This window comes from Bacillus rossius, chromosome 1, assembly GCF_032445375.1.
Source record: "Bacillus rossius redtenbacheri isolate Brsri chromosome 1, Brsri_v3, whole genome shotgun sequence".
NCBI lineage: Eukaryota > Metazoa > Arthropoda > Insecta > Phasmatodea > Bacillidae > Bacillus > Bacillus rossius.
The window spans coordinates 102,589,525-102,607,420 of NC_086330.1; the positions used below are offsets into that span (position 1 = coordinate 102,589,525).

Genomic DNA, 17,896 nt, shown 5'->3' on the forward strand with positions numbered 1-17,896 from the left:
AGAAATGAACAGATGATTCACATGGAAAAGGTTGTTAAATAAAAATGTTGCAATGAAAAAACTAATCATTGGCCTGACAGGATTGGTGTGAATCAGGTGGTGATACGCAAATAAGCACTTTATATTAGAAAAATTAAAATGTAATTATCCGGACAGTAATATCGGTTCACTGTCAGTAAAGGATAGTTTGGAAAGGTACGTGACATGAGTTGAAGGTCGCGCCCGGGTGGGCAAGTCAGCCAGCCGACTGACAATAAAGTACATAACCACGTATCTCCCGTTAAGTGATGTCATATTTGTCATACAATGTTAGATGGGAGGCATATAAAGTTAAATGGTGTGACACATTTATCGTTGAGTGTTATTCTATGCATTTATATTACGTAAAGTATATTTTCTTACACAATTTTGGAACACATTAAATAAATTAGCCTTGCTATTTATGGAAACTAATGCTTCAGAATACACGATTTCGAATAACACAAACGTTTTTAGAAATGCATTAGTCGTGCTAAGTGAAGGATTGGTGTAAGTATAAAGAAATAAATTGACCTAGTAAACTTCAGAGATTATCAGTGTTGACTTTTTTTTTGAATTTTACTTTATTTCCTCTAATATTTTTCTTCAAATTATTTTCTTCAAATATTGAATTCTTTGAATAGCAAGGATTTGGTGGTATTTTAGAATTTGATTGGGCCATCCCTAATTAAAAGATTACATTTTTGTAATCTCAGTTAGGTTTTGATTAAATATGCTGATTAATTTCATGATTTTTTGTTTAATTTGGGTGCATTATGGTGTAGTGACATGCTTTGCAGTCTTAATTTCAGCTTTATCACAATTCACAAAATAATCTTGTCCCTTCCAATGAGCATTTAATTTATCGTTGTATAATTTCGATTTTGTTAGAGGTTTTTTTTTATATTTAGATAAAAAAATTCTTTTATATCAACATTTTTATTACCAACAGATCATATCTGTTACTTAATTTTAATCCTTTAATGATATTTGTATTTTTTTTTGTTCAGGTTTTGTGTTTTCATTTTGTCATTACTTATTTATTACTTATTTACAAATATTGACATTAACACTAAAATACCACACTTCTTTTTATTTCATATATTCTCTTTCTTCGTGGATAAAAACATATTACAGTATAGCAATTTGGTGTTGGTTTTAACTTTGATAATTTTTGGTCAAAGTTTTTTGACTTAAAAAAATGTAGTTTATTGTCTTCTGTCTCTGGGACACAGAAAGATTCTACTTTTAAGATTTCTGAAGGTTCCTAACAGGGTTTTAGTTACGTATTGTGTTGTCAGCAGCATGAGAGTTGTCTGGTGCTGTGCTACAGACGGACAGCGAGGAGTTTGTGCCGGTGGTAGTGAACCGTGCCACCCTGGAAGCCATGGAGCCCGGCAGCGTGCTCATCTGCCGCAGGCCGGTCCCCTTGCGCCGTCAGTTCTACAGGAACCTGCTGCCCGACCTGCAGATATCTCTGTGCTCTTCCTGCAACAAGGTGGGTCGCTGCAAGTCTGTCCCTGTACATGTCTCCACTGCTACAACACCCCGAAGGCTCTGTCGTGTACAGCATGTTGATTTACTCATTCTCTTGTCATTACTATCATTTAACGACTATTTCTGAAATTAGTACCTACCTCCCTTTGTTGTTCAGTCACAATGTTATCAATGATATTCACTAAGTGAAATATAATGGGTGTTAAAAGTTGTGTAAGGGTTCGTAATTATTATCACTTGCACAACTTATTAGAACCATTATATTGTGCCGGAAATTAGGCATTTCATCACCTTTTCTTAATTTTTCTATAATTTTAAAATTTTTTGGGAAATATTATTTTTTAATTTATCTGGTTGTTAAGGGGGTGATTTACTTTTTGTTAGGCCGGTGTACACCACGTATTTAAACTTTGTGCCAGTGGACCGAAGCCCCTTTCTCAGGGGGCCAATCTGATATTTTGCTGTCTAATGTGGACGTGGGCAGCCCGGCTGAATTTTCTCTCGCCTGCGGTCACGTCCCGAGTTTGTAATATTATTTCTCTTCATGACCAAAATTGCATAGAGCAGCTTGTGGGCTGCAAGCTGCTACTTCTTACAGGCCTGCTGAGAATAGCAAGTCTCGTCACGAAGCAGTCTCCAGTGGACCCTCGTTCCCACCTGAGTGGCGTTTTCTGCCCACCCTCCCCTCTCTCTTCACCCCACCTTAGTTCTGAGAAATCAAGCAGGAGCAGTGACCTGACGTGAACTTAGCCAAGACGATGGGCTACGTCAAGGACCTTCTCCCTGGTCCGACAGAGACGTCCACGACATCTAGCGGCGAAAAAAATAACCGCGGGCCTGGTCGCCAGCGTGCAGAGCTCACCCTCGTGACACCTAGTGGCAAGTCAGCTCACCGCCTCAGTTAGTTCCCCTTTACGCCGCTAGAGAGCAGTGCCGCAGCGCCCTTAAGCCCTATGCTTCCTTCTCGCGGCCTGTAGAAGTCGATTCTTTGTAGAACCTGTTACCGCCGGTGGAGAGTGCGCATGTCGTGTTGTTGTCACGCCCACCTCGGGCACCTCCGCATGTTATCGGCCCTGAGCCGAACCTCCCCCTCCTACTCCCTAGGGGCCTTAGCGCCTGATTTAATTAGGAGCCTTGTCCGCCTTCGCCGGCACTTAGTTCTCCGACCTTGGCTACTGACCACGTCTTCTCGGCGTCCTCTGTGCTAAGAGGCTTTTCGCAGCAACGGCGAATTCGTGTGCACAAGAATGTAGTCAGCTTGCTTTAGGGATGTGATCCCAGTGGTACAGTAGCCAGTCAGATTTAGTATTTAGAAGAAGTCATGTTTAGTTAAATTTTATTATTTTTTTTACTTTCCTAAAAATTTTAGTTTCTTCCGCGCATCCACAAATGCTCGGTACGCGCCATCCTGATGTCGGCGCGAGACACCTCGCGAGCCCTGATTTCACACCCTGTTTGGTGAGTAATCCAGCCTTTTTTTTCTTCCCCAAATTCCCGTTTGTTGGCCTTTCGCACCGACTGTGTATGACTGTCTGGACGCAGGTCTAATTCGTTTTGAATTTGACATGTGTTTCAGACAGGGTCAAAGTTTCGGGGGAGAGAAATTGCTCCCCGCATGATCTTCAGGACCTCCAGCTGATTTCCCCCTTTAGAAGAGTTTTCCTCTCGGTCCGACGTCATCCTGGGAAGACCCGGGTGATAGTGAGCTATATATATTTTCCGCTTGCATCGAAGGAACTAAATTCATTAAAAGATACCAGCGAGCAGTGCTTTAAGAATGTAATCCTCAAGAACACGTAAAATCAAGAAAACTAATAATATATGTAATCGTTGGGAGAATCAAATTTTGGTGCTATACTTGAAATTTTGTTAATGTAATCATTTGTTTGTTAAGGTGTAATATGTATTGTTTTAAATAATGTAGGGGCGCCCCCGTAACTTTGTTAATTGCTAAGATCTTTGTTATCTTGTCGAAATGATGCTAAAACTAAACCTCTTAATAATAAACCAGGAAAACCTATAGACCAAATTATTTATATAGTGTATTTATTTATCATTTTCCTTCTACTGCATAACGATCCACGAACTCCCAAGTTACTAGTGTGCAGGGAGTGTAAATTTTGTCTTGTTCACCGCCTCGTGTCCCCTCTGGTAATTAACTTTAATTTCCTTAATATTTTGCCCAACAGTTTCCAAGGTGTTTTTAATTAATTAAAAATAATATAGTTTTTGGGCACGAGGGGCGTTACAATATTATACCTATTGAATATCTGTTGAAAATATTGGGAATAGAAAAAATTTTACAGAGAAATTTGGTTAAAATTTCAGAAATAGCCCTTAAATATCCTCTTTTATCGCATAATCGTCGCACGTGCATAATCATCACACCAATATTTTAGGGCGTCAAAATTTGGATAAAAAAACTCGTGTAAACGTTGCATGATGTTTTTGGTCCCACTGTTAGATTCCAAGCGCTTGGTGCAGGAATTTTTTTTCGTATAAAACAATGTATTTTAAATGTAGAATAATAATATTTATTCTGACATTACTACTTACTTATTTAAATAACGGAAATACGAAGTTAACTGATGTATAAATTTTCTTTTAAAGACTTTTTAAACATTATAACCTTTATCTGTTCATCTGTGTCGCCGCGGTGTACTGCTTATAAAAATGTAGCCAGCGCTAGTTGGCATATTCAAGTTTGGTTATGTTGCTTCCCGTATAGAGCGCGCACATGTAGTCGAATATCGATATCTCGCTGATTGCATGCAACGCGTGCTCTCTGTCGAGTGCCGAGTTATCTACATTTGTTAGCCAGCACTCTTTCGTGGTGTGTACTACGACGATAGTTATGCGTTAGTTTAGGCTTGCATTCGGGTCACAGAATTTGTTTTTTGATTTAAAGTTGAAAGGTTTTAGTTGCATAAATTATTAATTTAAATTTTTTGGCGTGCTCTTGTATACTTCACTTTTAAATAAACGTACTTCATGAATGAGTTTTGTTTTTATGAACAACTTTACCAAACAAAATTTTTTTTCCTCATAAACGTCGCACCCCTACTTTTCAAACTTGAATTTAGTATAAAATGTGCTACGATTATGCGATAAAACATGGTAATTGTAATGACAAAAAAATGTAAATAAATAAAATAATCACGATGTGTGAGATTGAATAAAAGGCTGTTGATCAAGCTTTGTGATTTAACATGGACCAGGTGTTTACATAAAATTAAATACATACATAATTATATAAAAATGTTATAAAGTTATAACAATCAAACTTTAAGGGAAAACTGGGGAATGGAAATCATCAGCAACAGTGGGTCTTTCTTACTAATCCATTTATTACACAAATTGACATATTAACCATGCTGCAACTAAAGCACAAATTTCTATCGGGGGTTTCGTCAGCATTGGTACTTTGTAGAGAATGACCCTGAGAACAAAGTTGACCTGCATTAATTACAAAAAATAAAGTTATGAACAGTGTGACCCTTATTCGACCATTTTCCAAGGTTAGAAAAATTGCAATTAAAGTTAAACAAGTGAATGTTTCTTGGCGTACTGAATCACCTTACAATTATTGGTAATGATTATTTTTTATCTTTTGATTTATTACAATTACACGCTACAATGGACATTCTCAAAACTACTTTAAAAAAAATTATCATTGTCTTTCTCCATTGGGAGTTTAGCAATTGAAGTTAAGTTTCTGTCGAGCATCTCAAAACTAAAGCAAACAAATGAATGGTGAGACTCAGTGTGGCTCAATCCTTGTTGGGTACTCGCCTTCTTTATCGTCCCTTGTTCCAGCAAGTGCGCTGTCGGGACTCCCGGGAACTGGCATTGGTTCTAGCTTGCTCATCCACCATCTCCCAGCTCTGTGGCATGGAGCCCAGCGAGTGGTGGTTCCAGGTGAGCTCGGTTGTGGCTCAGGAATGACCCTTCTAAAACACTTGTGTTTTGGGACGGCACTCCCTCCGCAAGTACTGGTAGATGGTAATGGGATCCTAGCCTGTGACATTGATGGGCTCTTCAATTGTCCAGGTATCCCACTGGATGTATCTCCTCGGGCTTGCAACTACTCGGTCAGCTAGCGGGGGTCGGGATGTTGGTTTAGAATCAGAGCTCGAATGGTGACGTTGGTAGCGGCTATGGTGTCTACTCTGGGTGCTACTCACTAATGGTCACTTGCTGGGCAAGTAACAAATCGGTGGAACACTCGAACCCGTTCCCTAGGGTGATTTCTCAACACCCTTCACTGGTATAGTCCACTTAGTTTCCTTGCTGCACCTACCAGCCACCCAACGCCTTCCTCTGTGTCGCTGGACTGGGCTTTGGCCGACTTCTGATGCCGTCGTATGTGGTTCCACCTTGTTCGTAACTCCTAATGTTCTGAGTGTCAGGCAGCCTGCTTGGCAGCCTCATATACTGCTCCGGCGGTCATGGTTGAAACAATCAAGAATATTCTGAGGTACCCCATTTGGTTCTAGGTCTCACTGAGTTCGAGTCTGTTGCGTTGCATCATACTCACTCTCGTGGCATGTTCACTGAATAGAGTTAGACGACTTTCTCAGCAAGTTGGGGAAAGACATAACAGGCATACGTCTCGTTACAAAACATTGAATGAAACTTAGAAACAAATTCATCCAAACTTCATATAACATCAAAGTCATTCAAACTGTTAAGAACTTAATAATACTACAAAAAAAAATTAATATTAAATAAATATTAAATGTCAGCTCCATAAATTGGCAGCACACTACAGTGTAGAGATGAGCGAAATGGTTACTTTCCAATACCGGTTATGGCAGTTATGGTTATGATTGAATAATACAGTAAAACTTCACAACAACAAACTTCAAGGGCCCAAGATTATCAGTGGTTTGTTGTAGTAAAGTACTTTATACTGAAATCATAAAAATTGCATTATTTTTGGTTGTGCCTGTTAACAACATAAAAGTACATTAGCAACTGTATAAAAATTACTTATTTCTCAATTCATCACTATAAAAAATCATGAAAACTTGTAAATAACTGTAAACACATTAAGAATAAAAGTACACTAGAGTCCCATTATAGCGAGGTGTCACGGTTCCGGGTTTGATCCTTGCTATAACTGAATTGGACAGATTTTGGCCCCCAAAACATAAATATTAACTAAAAATAGCATAAAAATTGTGTTTGTACCTGTATAATTTGAAAATAACAGGTTATATTAACAAAATCTTATCTTCTGTGAGCAGATGAGTGAATTCTCTTTAAAACGATACCCCACAAGTACAGATGCAATCACCAATTACGTCAAAATAACCAGAAAACCCTACCACGCCACGTAGGAATAGCATCTCAACCCGCAATTGATTACTCGACTCGGCCTGCGGCCAACGCAACATTGTCCAGCTATCAATTAGTCTGCTGCTGCAGCATTGTTCCGCGATTGATCACTCGGCCGCTGCAGCGATGCATGTACACCTCAAATAGTTGCTGGAAAACTATACTTTTTCAATTAATGAAACCTGTAAACCTTTTTAGAAAATAAATTTGGGATTAAACTCAAACCATCACCACCTACTTCCCGGACAGATACCTCAACAACTGAAAGAAACAAAAGTTACAAGAAAACTGTCCTAGCAATTCGGAAATAAGATACAGTAGGGCCTACTATATGTCAGATAGTAAAATAAATAAAGTGACGCGTTTGTAAACGTGTGACGATTAAAATAATTCCATTCAAGTTTATAAATATTTGTGTATTATTAACGTGATCAATTAGCAACAAGTATAAAGACGGCTCTGACATTTTTGGCCTAACATAATTATGAACAATGTTATTATTCATTAATGAAATGTCCCAACAAATTAATAAAGAGTTTTTATTAAAAAAAAAGTGCACATTGTTATGTTTAATGGCTAGGGACCCGGGAAATTCGTGAAAATTGTTAAAACCATTTAAAATGTTAAAAATTAAAATCCATTGTAAAAATGATTTAGAATGTTTTTTTGAATCAAGAAGTACTCACGAATTTGTAAAAATTCGGTAGTACCCGCGAATTTCTGTATGTATTCAAAATTATACACGAATGTTTGGGATCCATCACAGAAAAAAAATTGGATGTTCTATTTAAAAATGCGGCGGCGGTTGCTTCAGCGACGTAGTGGTGCGCACGAAGCTCGTCCAGGCTGGTGGCAGCGGCGACGGCATGATGTCATATGGCTTACCTCTCCCTCCCCTGCAGGCATTCTTCAAGGCTCATTCCTCCAGAAAAACAGGCCATCCTGTCTGTGTCTCTCTTTCTCTCTCTCTCTCCCTGCCTCCCTCCACCTCTTTTCCAAATTCAAACATTTCCTCCCTTCATGCGATATTGTATTCCTGCCCTATATCTGCCTTAGACCCTTTACCTTCTTTTATTTTCATAATTATTTCGTACTTGGTAGCGAGATCCAAGGTCTTCCTTTTGCTACCCATGTCGTAAAATTACAGCAGGAACAAATCAAAGTCCAAAAAACTGTCTTAAGTCGTTAGTTGCACAAAATCATAATCTTAAAATCGTATTAAAATTAAGTTTGTCAACAACATGAAAACACTATAACATCAAAATCTAAAACGGCAAATAAATCAATGCAGAAATCAAATCTGTATACGTAAAACTAAAACAGTTTAAAGCACAATGACCGAACGACTACAGAAAGGCTGAACATGGACTACTGGTGACTGGGAAAGAAAGAAGGAAAGAAAGAATGGGATTCTATTTTTAAAGCCACCCATTTGGGTGGCGACTGCAAGGCTGAAGAATGCGATGTGTCAACGGCCGGATGTCTAGCGGCGAGCGAAAGGGGTGGAGATAAGGTAGACATATAACAAAAGCGAGCTTCACACAATCACGCCGTAAATTCCTCAAAAAGACCTCGTTATAGCCGTGTTCTTGCTATTACCGTGCTCGCTATAATGGGATTCTAGTGTATGTAATATTTATCAATTCTAGTTTAACTGATCTTCTCTTTAAAAACAGATGGTGCAGACTCAAGTTCATGGGAACACATTAAAAACACTGTTCTGAAATATAAAAGAAAGACTATGTAATTATATCAAGTAAACTAAACTGATTTCAACAACAAACACACAATTCACTTTGATTTTGAAAAAAAGTCTTTAATTGATGACTGCTTTTTCATTGCCCCCAGTTCCCGAGTTACATCCTTCTCAATACTTGGAGAACTCCCATGTGGTGAGATAAATTTGTGGATGATAAGAACAGCCTCTCCAACACATCTAGTGCAGCACAAATTTCTTCTCTCCGAGGCCGCTTGAGCTCAACCTCTTCCGTATCATCCTCTTCATCTTCATTTGCCTGGGCGGTCTCCTCGTCACACTCTGAAGTTGTCTCATCTGATACAGGAGGACATGTCAGCTGATTATCAATTGTAGAAAAATCATTGAATGATGACTGGCAGCTATCAAATTTTATTGGTACTTTCACCCATTCAGCTTCACATTCATCTGCATCATCAATACAGTCATCTCCACTTGAGCTTGCAGGGAACCCTGCCTTGGCAAAACAATTCACAACAGTGCTAGCTTGATTCGGCGCCATGCCGAACAAAGTCTGTGGATAGCTTGCAAAATGTTCCACTTTAAAGCTCTTGCTTCTTTAGCACAATCCATCTGTCGCAGAAGAAACTGCACCAATTGTCTTTTATAATCTTGTTTCACCTGTGCTATGATGCCCTGATCAAGTGGTTGTAATGTACTGGTGCAATTTGGTGGAAGGAAAACCACTTTGATGTTCCTTAGAGCAGCAAAATTAGCATTATGGGCAACACATTGGTCAATAAACAACATTACCTTCTGGTTTTGCACACCCATCCTTGAGTCAAAACTGTTGAGCCACTCTTGAAACAATGATGAGGTCATACAAAAGTTCTTGTTGTTCCTATACTTGCATGGCAAGTGTTTTATATTTTTGAAACAACATGGTTTAGCAAATTTACCAACAACTTGGTTCCATTTTTTCAGAACCATCGCTGTTTACACAAAAAAGCACTGTGAAATGTTCTTTGCTCCTTTTGCCTCCATGGCATGTTTGACCCCTAACCTCCAAAGTTCTATCAGGAAGGAGATTAAAAAATATTCCCGCCTCATCAGCATTAACAATGTCTTTCTTCTCATAACCGGAAATCAGAGAATCCAGTTCGGCTTGCCATTTCTCCTGTACAGTGACATCAACAGCAGCAGCTTCACCAGACACTTTCAGGGTACTCAAGTTGTACCTTGCCTTAAATCTGTGTAGCCACCCACCTGAAGCTTGAAAGTTGTCAAATTCCAATTTTAGGGCTTCTTCGAGTGCCTTCTCCTGCAAGACATTCCCAGCTACTGGTATGTTTGATGCTCTTGACTGCATCAACCAGTCAAACAATCGCTTCTCCAGGACTTCATATGGTGCCGCTGAAATACATTTTCGGCTGTGTGATAAAAAATCATATTTCATAGTTTCAGACCGCTGATTTAAAATCGTAGACAAAGTAGATTTCGCGATTCCAAATTCTGTTGCGATGTCAGTTTTCTTCTTCCCGTCGTCTACTGCTTTAATTATAGCTAGTTTCGTTTTCATATCAATTGATTTCCGCTTTCTCGGCAACATTTTGCCAAAACAATTTGAAAACGTCAACAAAAAAATCACAAACTTACCTACACAATATTTTACAATTTACGTAACACGTTTCGTATTGCAGGCGCGAAATAACACACAACACGGATATGACGTAATGGTGTATACAAAACATCCGCAACGGAAAATGACCTTTGGCAGCGGATGCTAGAAGTAGGAGCGCTGTAGGCGCGTCAACAAAAGACGTTAGATATTAATAGCGCTGTTACCTAATTGATGTGTTCTGCTGTCATTGTGTGCTGTATTGTTTTGCTTCTTATGTTTCGTTATCATTTCATAAAAAAATTTTGAGACGGAAGTATTTATGATGATTGTCCAGCGTATATATTGTGTTCATTAACGTGAATATTTTGTAAACCTCTCGCAAAATACTACTGAAAAATTTGTATAGTTGAAAATAATTTACATATGATTGCATTTAGAGGTGGGTTGTTACAGCAATTTTCGGTATCTGTTCTAACCTGATACTGATACATTAATGTACCTAGTTACAAGTATCTGATACTTTTGTATCAGAGCAGTAGCGGTCCCAGGAAGCGACAAGGTATCAGCATTCTCGTTACAGGGTACACATCCTCCGTGCCGTCATCACCAGAGTAAAAAGGTATCGGTGTTTCTGATACATTATTCATCACGCCCGGTAATTCTCTACCTCTGTTACTCTCATGCCCGCCTGATACAGCCAGTATCAATCAGTTTAACATTCACTGCAGTTCGTCCTGGCCGTGTATTAATTACCACCATGTACATTGTTGCGGGCTGTCATGCTTTGTAGTTAGTATCTTTATAGTGAAATAAGGAATGGATAAGTGCAGGAAAAAGACTTCATTTGTGTGGAATTTTTTTATGGAAAATAATGAGTTTGCTAATTGTAATTTGTGTAAACAAAAACTGAGTTATAAATCATCGACTAATATGAAGAAACATTTGAAACGTAAACATTGATATAGTATGCTCACTAATGTACGTATCTTTTTTTTTTTTAATTTTTAATTTTTGATAAAATCGTAATCTTTTAATGTATGAAAACACTAGTTACTAATTGTTTTCGAAAAAAAAAAGTCCATTCTGTTATTATTGTCAACTGAGAATTTATTTGCATTTTCATAGCTGTTAGGTGCACAAATATAAATATTATAATTTGTATTAATGTACTTTTTAATATTAAAATTTCATTAGTTTTATTATTGAACGAGACTGTGCACGCACTGCGCTCTGAGCGTACTTTGATGTGGGACAATAACCAAACGACTCGTAACAATTTCGCTTTGCGCCTCTCCTTCAACGCCTTCCCCTGCGCTTCCTCCCCTACATTATTTCCCTTCTTTATCCCTTATTCGTCGTTCCTGCTCCCTCCCCTTTCACAAGCTCCGCCCAAGTGACCGTCATCTGCGATCGGGTTCTGCGCACATTGGCCGTGGTGTTGTTCCAGGTGAATTCTGAACTGATACTAAAGTCCTTGATACTTTTCAAGTGTACTGGTTTTCCGTTCCTGATACAGGCGCGTTTCAGTGACAAAGTATCAGGTTGATACCTTTCGACCCACCTCTAATTGCATTGCGTTTTGGTGGGACCGTAGGAGATGTTCGTTATAGTAAAGTGTACTTTATCCTGAAGTTCGTTAACGCAATGCTTTACTGTAGTTATTTAAATGGTTATCATTATCAGTAAATTGAACATGATAGTCTATTTTTCATCATACACTATTCCAGTTGTAAAAGTGGCTAAAAAATATTACAGCCAACAAAATAATATTGTAATTTTATACTGTCATTGTGATTTTTTTTTTTCATTCAAAAGAAAAAAAATATTTTGTCGTGGTTGCAGAGATTTGATCCAATCACCTAATATTTTGCATAATTAAGAGAAATTTCTAGTACTGAATGAATGAAGGAGGCACATTTTATATACCTAATAATATTCATATTCCGCTTAACTTTGAAGTGAAAATGCTATCGCATATTGCTGCATACATTAAACAACCTTAAAATGCTTATCTGTTAAAACCAAACATTTAATAAATAATGAATAACAACTCTTCCTGATAGTTGACAGTAACTAATTGAAAATTGGTTAAACTGTCGATCGTGAGCAAAGAACTGTTTTATGTTTTAGCTTCTCGTTAGCAGAGAACTGTTTCCGTCGATCACGAGTATTATAGTATAAAACATTACTTTGAAGGCATGCAATTGAGGAAATGAAAGAGGCAAACAAGAATAGCAAAGCTGTAACCATTAACGTATTCTCGAGTGTCGTTAATGCTTTGAATATTATTTATATTATATTCTGTATTTGACTTTTGACTTCTATATTGTAATGTAAGTCCAAAAACTGTGATTTGTTAATTATTTATAATGAATAATTATTTAATTTTGGTTACAAACCGTGAAAGTTTTTTTAATATCATTATTACGTGGTATGAATGGCAATTACATTTTAAAACTACATATTTACTTAGCAATTTTTTTAAAATTATATTCCATGCACACCAGTACATTAAAATAAACGAACAATTTAATAATTAAAAAACTTACATCTTATAATTCAACTAAAAAAAATAAAACAGATAGTTTAGTTTAAAGATTGTCAATTTTCGAAGGTAAAATATTTTTCTTTATTTTAGCCACAATATTGTGACAACAAAACTATGAATTGTAAAGAACAATAAAATATGCTCGGCACAAATTATGTTAAATTTACAAACACTGACATTTAAGCTTGCAGATCATTTAACTCTCTCTCTCTCTATCTATCTATCTATCTATCTATCTATCTATCTCTCTCTATCTCTCTGTCTCTCTCTATCTCTATATCTCTCTATCTATATATATCTATCTATATCTATCTATCTATTTATATATATCTATATATCTATATATATACACATATATACATATATACACACACACACACACACACACATATATACAGGGTGTCCCAAAAGTAGTTTACCCATTTGAAACTCAAATAAACCGGGAACCATAGTAGTTATAATGGTTTTGTTTGTTGCCGATTGTTGCTGTGATATTGTAGATTTATCATGAATAGGTGGAGCTCGAAAGAATATGCGTCCATAGTTGAACTTTACTTCAGGCATGGGCATAGTGTTGTGCAAGCCCAGCGGGCGTACAAACGAAAATTTAATGTTCGCACCACACCATCAAAACACGTCATAAGAAGATGCTTGCAAAATTTCCGAGATAATGGAAATGCTAATAGACCCAGAAGTGGACGTCCAAGATTGACGCGAAACGCAGCCAATATTGACAATGCCTGCTTATCAGTGACAAACAGTCCCAACAAATTGCTTCGTCGTCGTTCTCAAGAACTTGGCTTATCGAAATCTTTGTTACGCAGAATCTTAACCACTGACTTACACACATATCCATACAAAATTCAAATTGTCCAACGATTATTGCCTACCGACCTGCCCAGAAGACTGCAGTTTGCGAATGAATTTCTTCAACTGGCAGAAGAACCCAATTTCCACACGAAACTTCTCAGGAGTGACGAAGCCCATTTTACCTGAGTGGATTTGTCAATTAACATAACTGCCGCATTTTGGCAACTGAAAACCTGGAAATGATTCATTAAGGACCCCTCCATGAGCAACGTGTTACTGTGTGGTGCGGGATAATGGCACATCGTGTTTTCGGCCATTTCTTTTTTGAAAACGTTGACGGGATGGCCGTCACTGTGAATGGTGAACGCTACCGTGACATGTTGAGCACATTTCTCAGACCTTTATTGGCTATGGAAAATGACAAGGTCTGGTTTCAGCAAGACGGTGCAACCTGCCCTACCGCTCGGCTGACCAGGACACTTCTTCAGGAGATGTTTCCAGGTCGGGTCATGTCCCGTAATGGAGACATTTACTGGCCGCCGATGTCACCGGATCTCACCGCCCCCGATTTCTTTCTGTGGGGTTTTCTCAAGGACAGTGTCTACAGAAATATCCACGGATACTTGCTACCCCCAAAGACAACATTCGCATGGAAATCCTCGACATTTCCCAAGAAATCTTGGCGAAGGTCGTGCAACATGTAGTGCTAAGGATTCGTCACTGCCAATATGTGAATGGTGGGCATATGCCCAATGTTGTTTTTTTCATGAATAAACCCCTGACTATAAGCTGCAAAGTGATATAAACATTTCCGTTGTAACTGCATTATTAACTATAGTATCTGTATTTTAATTGGTTACACTACTTTTGGGACATCCTGTATGTATATGTGTGTGTGTGTGTGTGTGTGTGTGTGTGTGTGTGTGTGTGTGTGTATGTATGTATGTATGTATGTATGTATATACACACACACACACACACACATATATTATATATATATATAAACCATAAATATTCAACCCCATACCATATCCAAAATGCAGTTTTAATTATTCAAAAATTAGAACAATTATTTCATCGCCAAACCTGCATTAGAGTTAAAAAAAAAACTTAAAAAAAAATAAACTTCTAAAAATGGTTATTGAATACAGAGAACTGTTTGAAGGTAAAGACTGGTACCAACAGTTTCTTATCTTTACTGTTTAAGAATCGATAGAAATGATAGCAAGAACTGTGTAAATATGTTTTCCAAGAAAAACTTTCAACAATTTGTTATAGCAAATAAGTATGGATTACTAGTCGAGGGACATAAGCTAAAAACTTAAAACCTCTGTTTAGTAAATAATATGTACACTCCAAACTCTAAATATGAAAAATAAACTATGTTCCAGCAGGTCTTCCACTAATAAAAAGTACATATTATTACAATAACTAGTGGCAAGCTGAAGAGTTGAAGCTACAGTAATTTATTTTCTTGCTAGATTGGGTGATGTGCATCACCACACAGTTGGGAATCAAATTATCTTGTTAGTCTTTCTTGAGAAGCAGTTATCAGAGACCAATCATTGTAACAAAATGATCATTGTTTAATAATTGTATATACCAGTAATCATAAATACCTCTCATCTCTACTACAGTGTGTGATGATATTCTTGCTTTTCTTTGTTTTTAATGTGTGCAAGTATTTGTGATTTTCCTAAACTGCAGAAAAACCACTCAAGCTATTATCCTAAAATGCAAATAATTACTGTACATATGTTAGTATTTTACAAGCACCACATGAAAATCACATGGTAGTGTTCATATGTACTGGAAGGATATGTTTTGGGGGATCAGAAAGTAGAACTTTAAGCATGGTTTCTGAAAAGGGGAGAGATACCAATAACATGAACACTTTACAGTGTGCAAATTGATTTTAACTTAAAAAAATTGCTTATTTATTTGCCTTATGTTTTGGCACAGAAAAGATAATTATTCATGTTGGGTTTTTTCTTCCAGTTATTTCACGTGGATGACTTCGAGATGCAAGTTCTTCAGAAAGGTCACTGCCCATTCTGCCGATCTCAGAGCACAGATAATGTTAATGATGGTACAGAAGATCTGCTGGTGTGACATTGATTTCAAACTGCAGACTGCTGAAGTTACGTTGCACAAACATCCCACCGATCATCTGCGTATGGTCCATTGTGAAGTTCAAGCTGTTTTCTGTCCAAGACAGTTTTTTCTGTGATTCTCCCTCCACCCCCCCCCCCCCCCCCTCACAAGCATATTTTAAAATTAGGAGAGTTTAGTATAAACTGTAGTAGTAGTAGTAGTATTTAAACATCACTTTTAAAATTCAAACAATTTTTTATCTTGATGTTTTTTTATCCTGATGTTTTAATCAAGAGCACATTTTAGTGACTTATAAAAAATGGAATTTTTTTTTATTATTTTCTCCAGCAATTTATGACTTTTTGGACTTGAATGGCTGATTTTGACTCAGTTTAGCTAGCAGAGCTGAAGATTGTAACATGAGTTATACTGATCTACTGACATGTAACCATGTGGAAGTTGTAACTTTTTAGATTGTAATTTTTTTATTTTTTTATTAGTTTTAACATATCTAACTACAGCAGTGAGCCAAGGTGGTAGACACCATACATAACAACACAAAGACAAGAGTGAAAAACTACTTTTAAAAAAACAGGAAATACATAGACAAAACAATAAAAACATACACAAAACAAGGCATACTACATAAAATAAAGAATTAATTCACTATTAAATACAATGCAATATAATACAATACAACCTGGGACCAGAAAAATTTATCATGATAAACTCAAAAAAATAACGCAAATTGTGATGTTTTGAAGGTAAAACGTGATTTTATATATTTTTTTTGTCTTTTTCGCAAATTTTTACACAAATAAACAAATGTTACCTTTCCTACTGTGCTCGTTTTGTACCTGTTCTCTCCAACACCCGGAACCATCATCCTATCATCACATGCCAGGCAGAGGGCTGGAACAGCTTAGTTCAAAAAGACACACTCTGCGTCTAAACTGCATTACTTATTCCAGTTTTGACTGCTGTTGATTTTTATTATGGCCTTTGAAATGTCTGAAAAACTACACGCTCTACAATTAAACTGTTTTACGTATGCCTGTTTTAACCACTTTTTTTTAAAAATTGTCTTTGAAATGTCATATCGGGGAACAGATGACATGGTATAACACTTCAACACTTCAGATTTTTCTTGAAAAGGAAAGGGGTAGAGAGAGCGCTACTGGAGATATCACATGATCTTTCTCCCTTCCTCTCCCTCTTTTTTACTGTTGTGAAGGCAATCCCCTCCCCCCTCCCCATTCACATACACGCTACCCACCGTCCATTCCAATGCACTCTTTACTACTGTTTATATGTTTTCTTTATGAATGTCTCTTATGCTGCAACCAAACCACTATTTTAACTGCCAGCTTACAGTTTTAATATAGGCCGTAATCTTAAATGTTAATTGCTCCACTTAAAAAATGTCAAATAATATTTTCATTGCAAGGCAACGAGCTGAGAGTTTAAAAGTGACAGTATTTGTGCATCCAATGCCGTTACACCTTACGTGGGGAGAGGGCAACACAATAGGGTTTGAGGTTATTGTGCACCGTGCCACTGGTCATCTTCGCAAGAAAATAATGTTCTTTTAAGTACTATTTATTATTTTAATTAATTGTGTAAATCAGTATTGTTAAACAGTGTTATATGAGTATAGTTTTAGCTGTGTAACAAAATATTTTTTGCCGGTATAATGCTTTTCACACTTAAGTTTGACAGGGTAATTATTTGTCACATATTATTATTATTTATTATTTGATTAACTAAATCACACACCGTATTATAATTATGAGCCCACGAGCATGTTAATATGTTGAGTCCAACTAAGAATAAGTAGTTTAAAAAAATTCAAACAAATCCAGTGCGTAGAATATTAATTGTTTTTATTTTCAATTTGTGGCAATATGGGTATAATGTAAAGAATGACTGTGAGGAAGGTTTGTGCCATTTAGTTAATGCGTCGCAGAGCGGGGACATGTTACTCATTGTTCATTTATTCAACGTCAGAACATTATCAATGCCTATGAATACATTGCGGTATGTCTATGTAGCCTATTGGCAAAATCTGTTTACTATGACTAAATGATAAGGTGATATTTGCAGAACAAAATCAGTCTAGAAAAATGCTCAATCACATCTAATCTATATAAAATATAAAATTTCTTTATGGTTTGAGTATTTCAACAGTGAGTACAGTAGAGCACCCCTCAATCGGAATCATTGGGGGGAGGTCTATTCCGGTTATGGGAAAATTCTGGGTAAGGGGAGTTGC

The 17,896-nt window shown here is 37.1% G+C and overlaps 1 protein-coding gene across 2 annotated transcripts in view; it reads left to right on the forward strand.

The window, feature by feature from the left end:
• LOC134540978 (intraflagellar transport protein 122 homolog) overlaps window positions 1–16,464 on the forward strand; it is a 90,412-nt gene extending 73,948 nt beyond the window's left edge. Inside the window, exons 23-25 of one of the 2 annotated variants that reach the window (XM_063384084.1) lie at window positions 1,352–1,516; window positions 5,332–5,433; window positions 15,529–16,464. In XM_063384084.1, coding sequence (XP_063240154.1) covers window positions 1,352–1,516; window positions 5,332–5,433; window positions 15,529–15,642 — 381 coding nt within the window. In that variant the 3' untranslated portion in view covers window positions 15,643–16,464. The remainder of the gene's footprint in view (window positions 1–1,351; window positions 1,517–5,331; window positions 5,434–15,528) is intronic. The other variant, XM_063384092.1, reaches the window with a different exon arrangement.
• The last annotated feature ends 1,432 nt before the right edge of the window (window positions 16,465–17,896 follow it).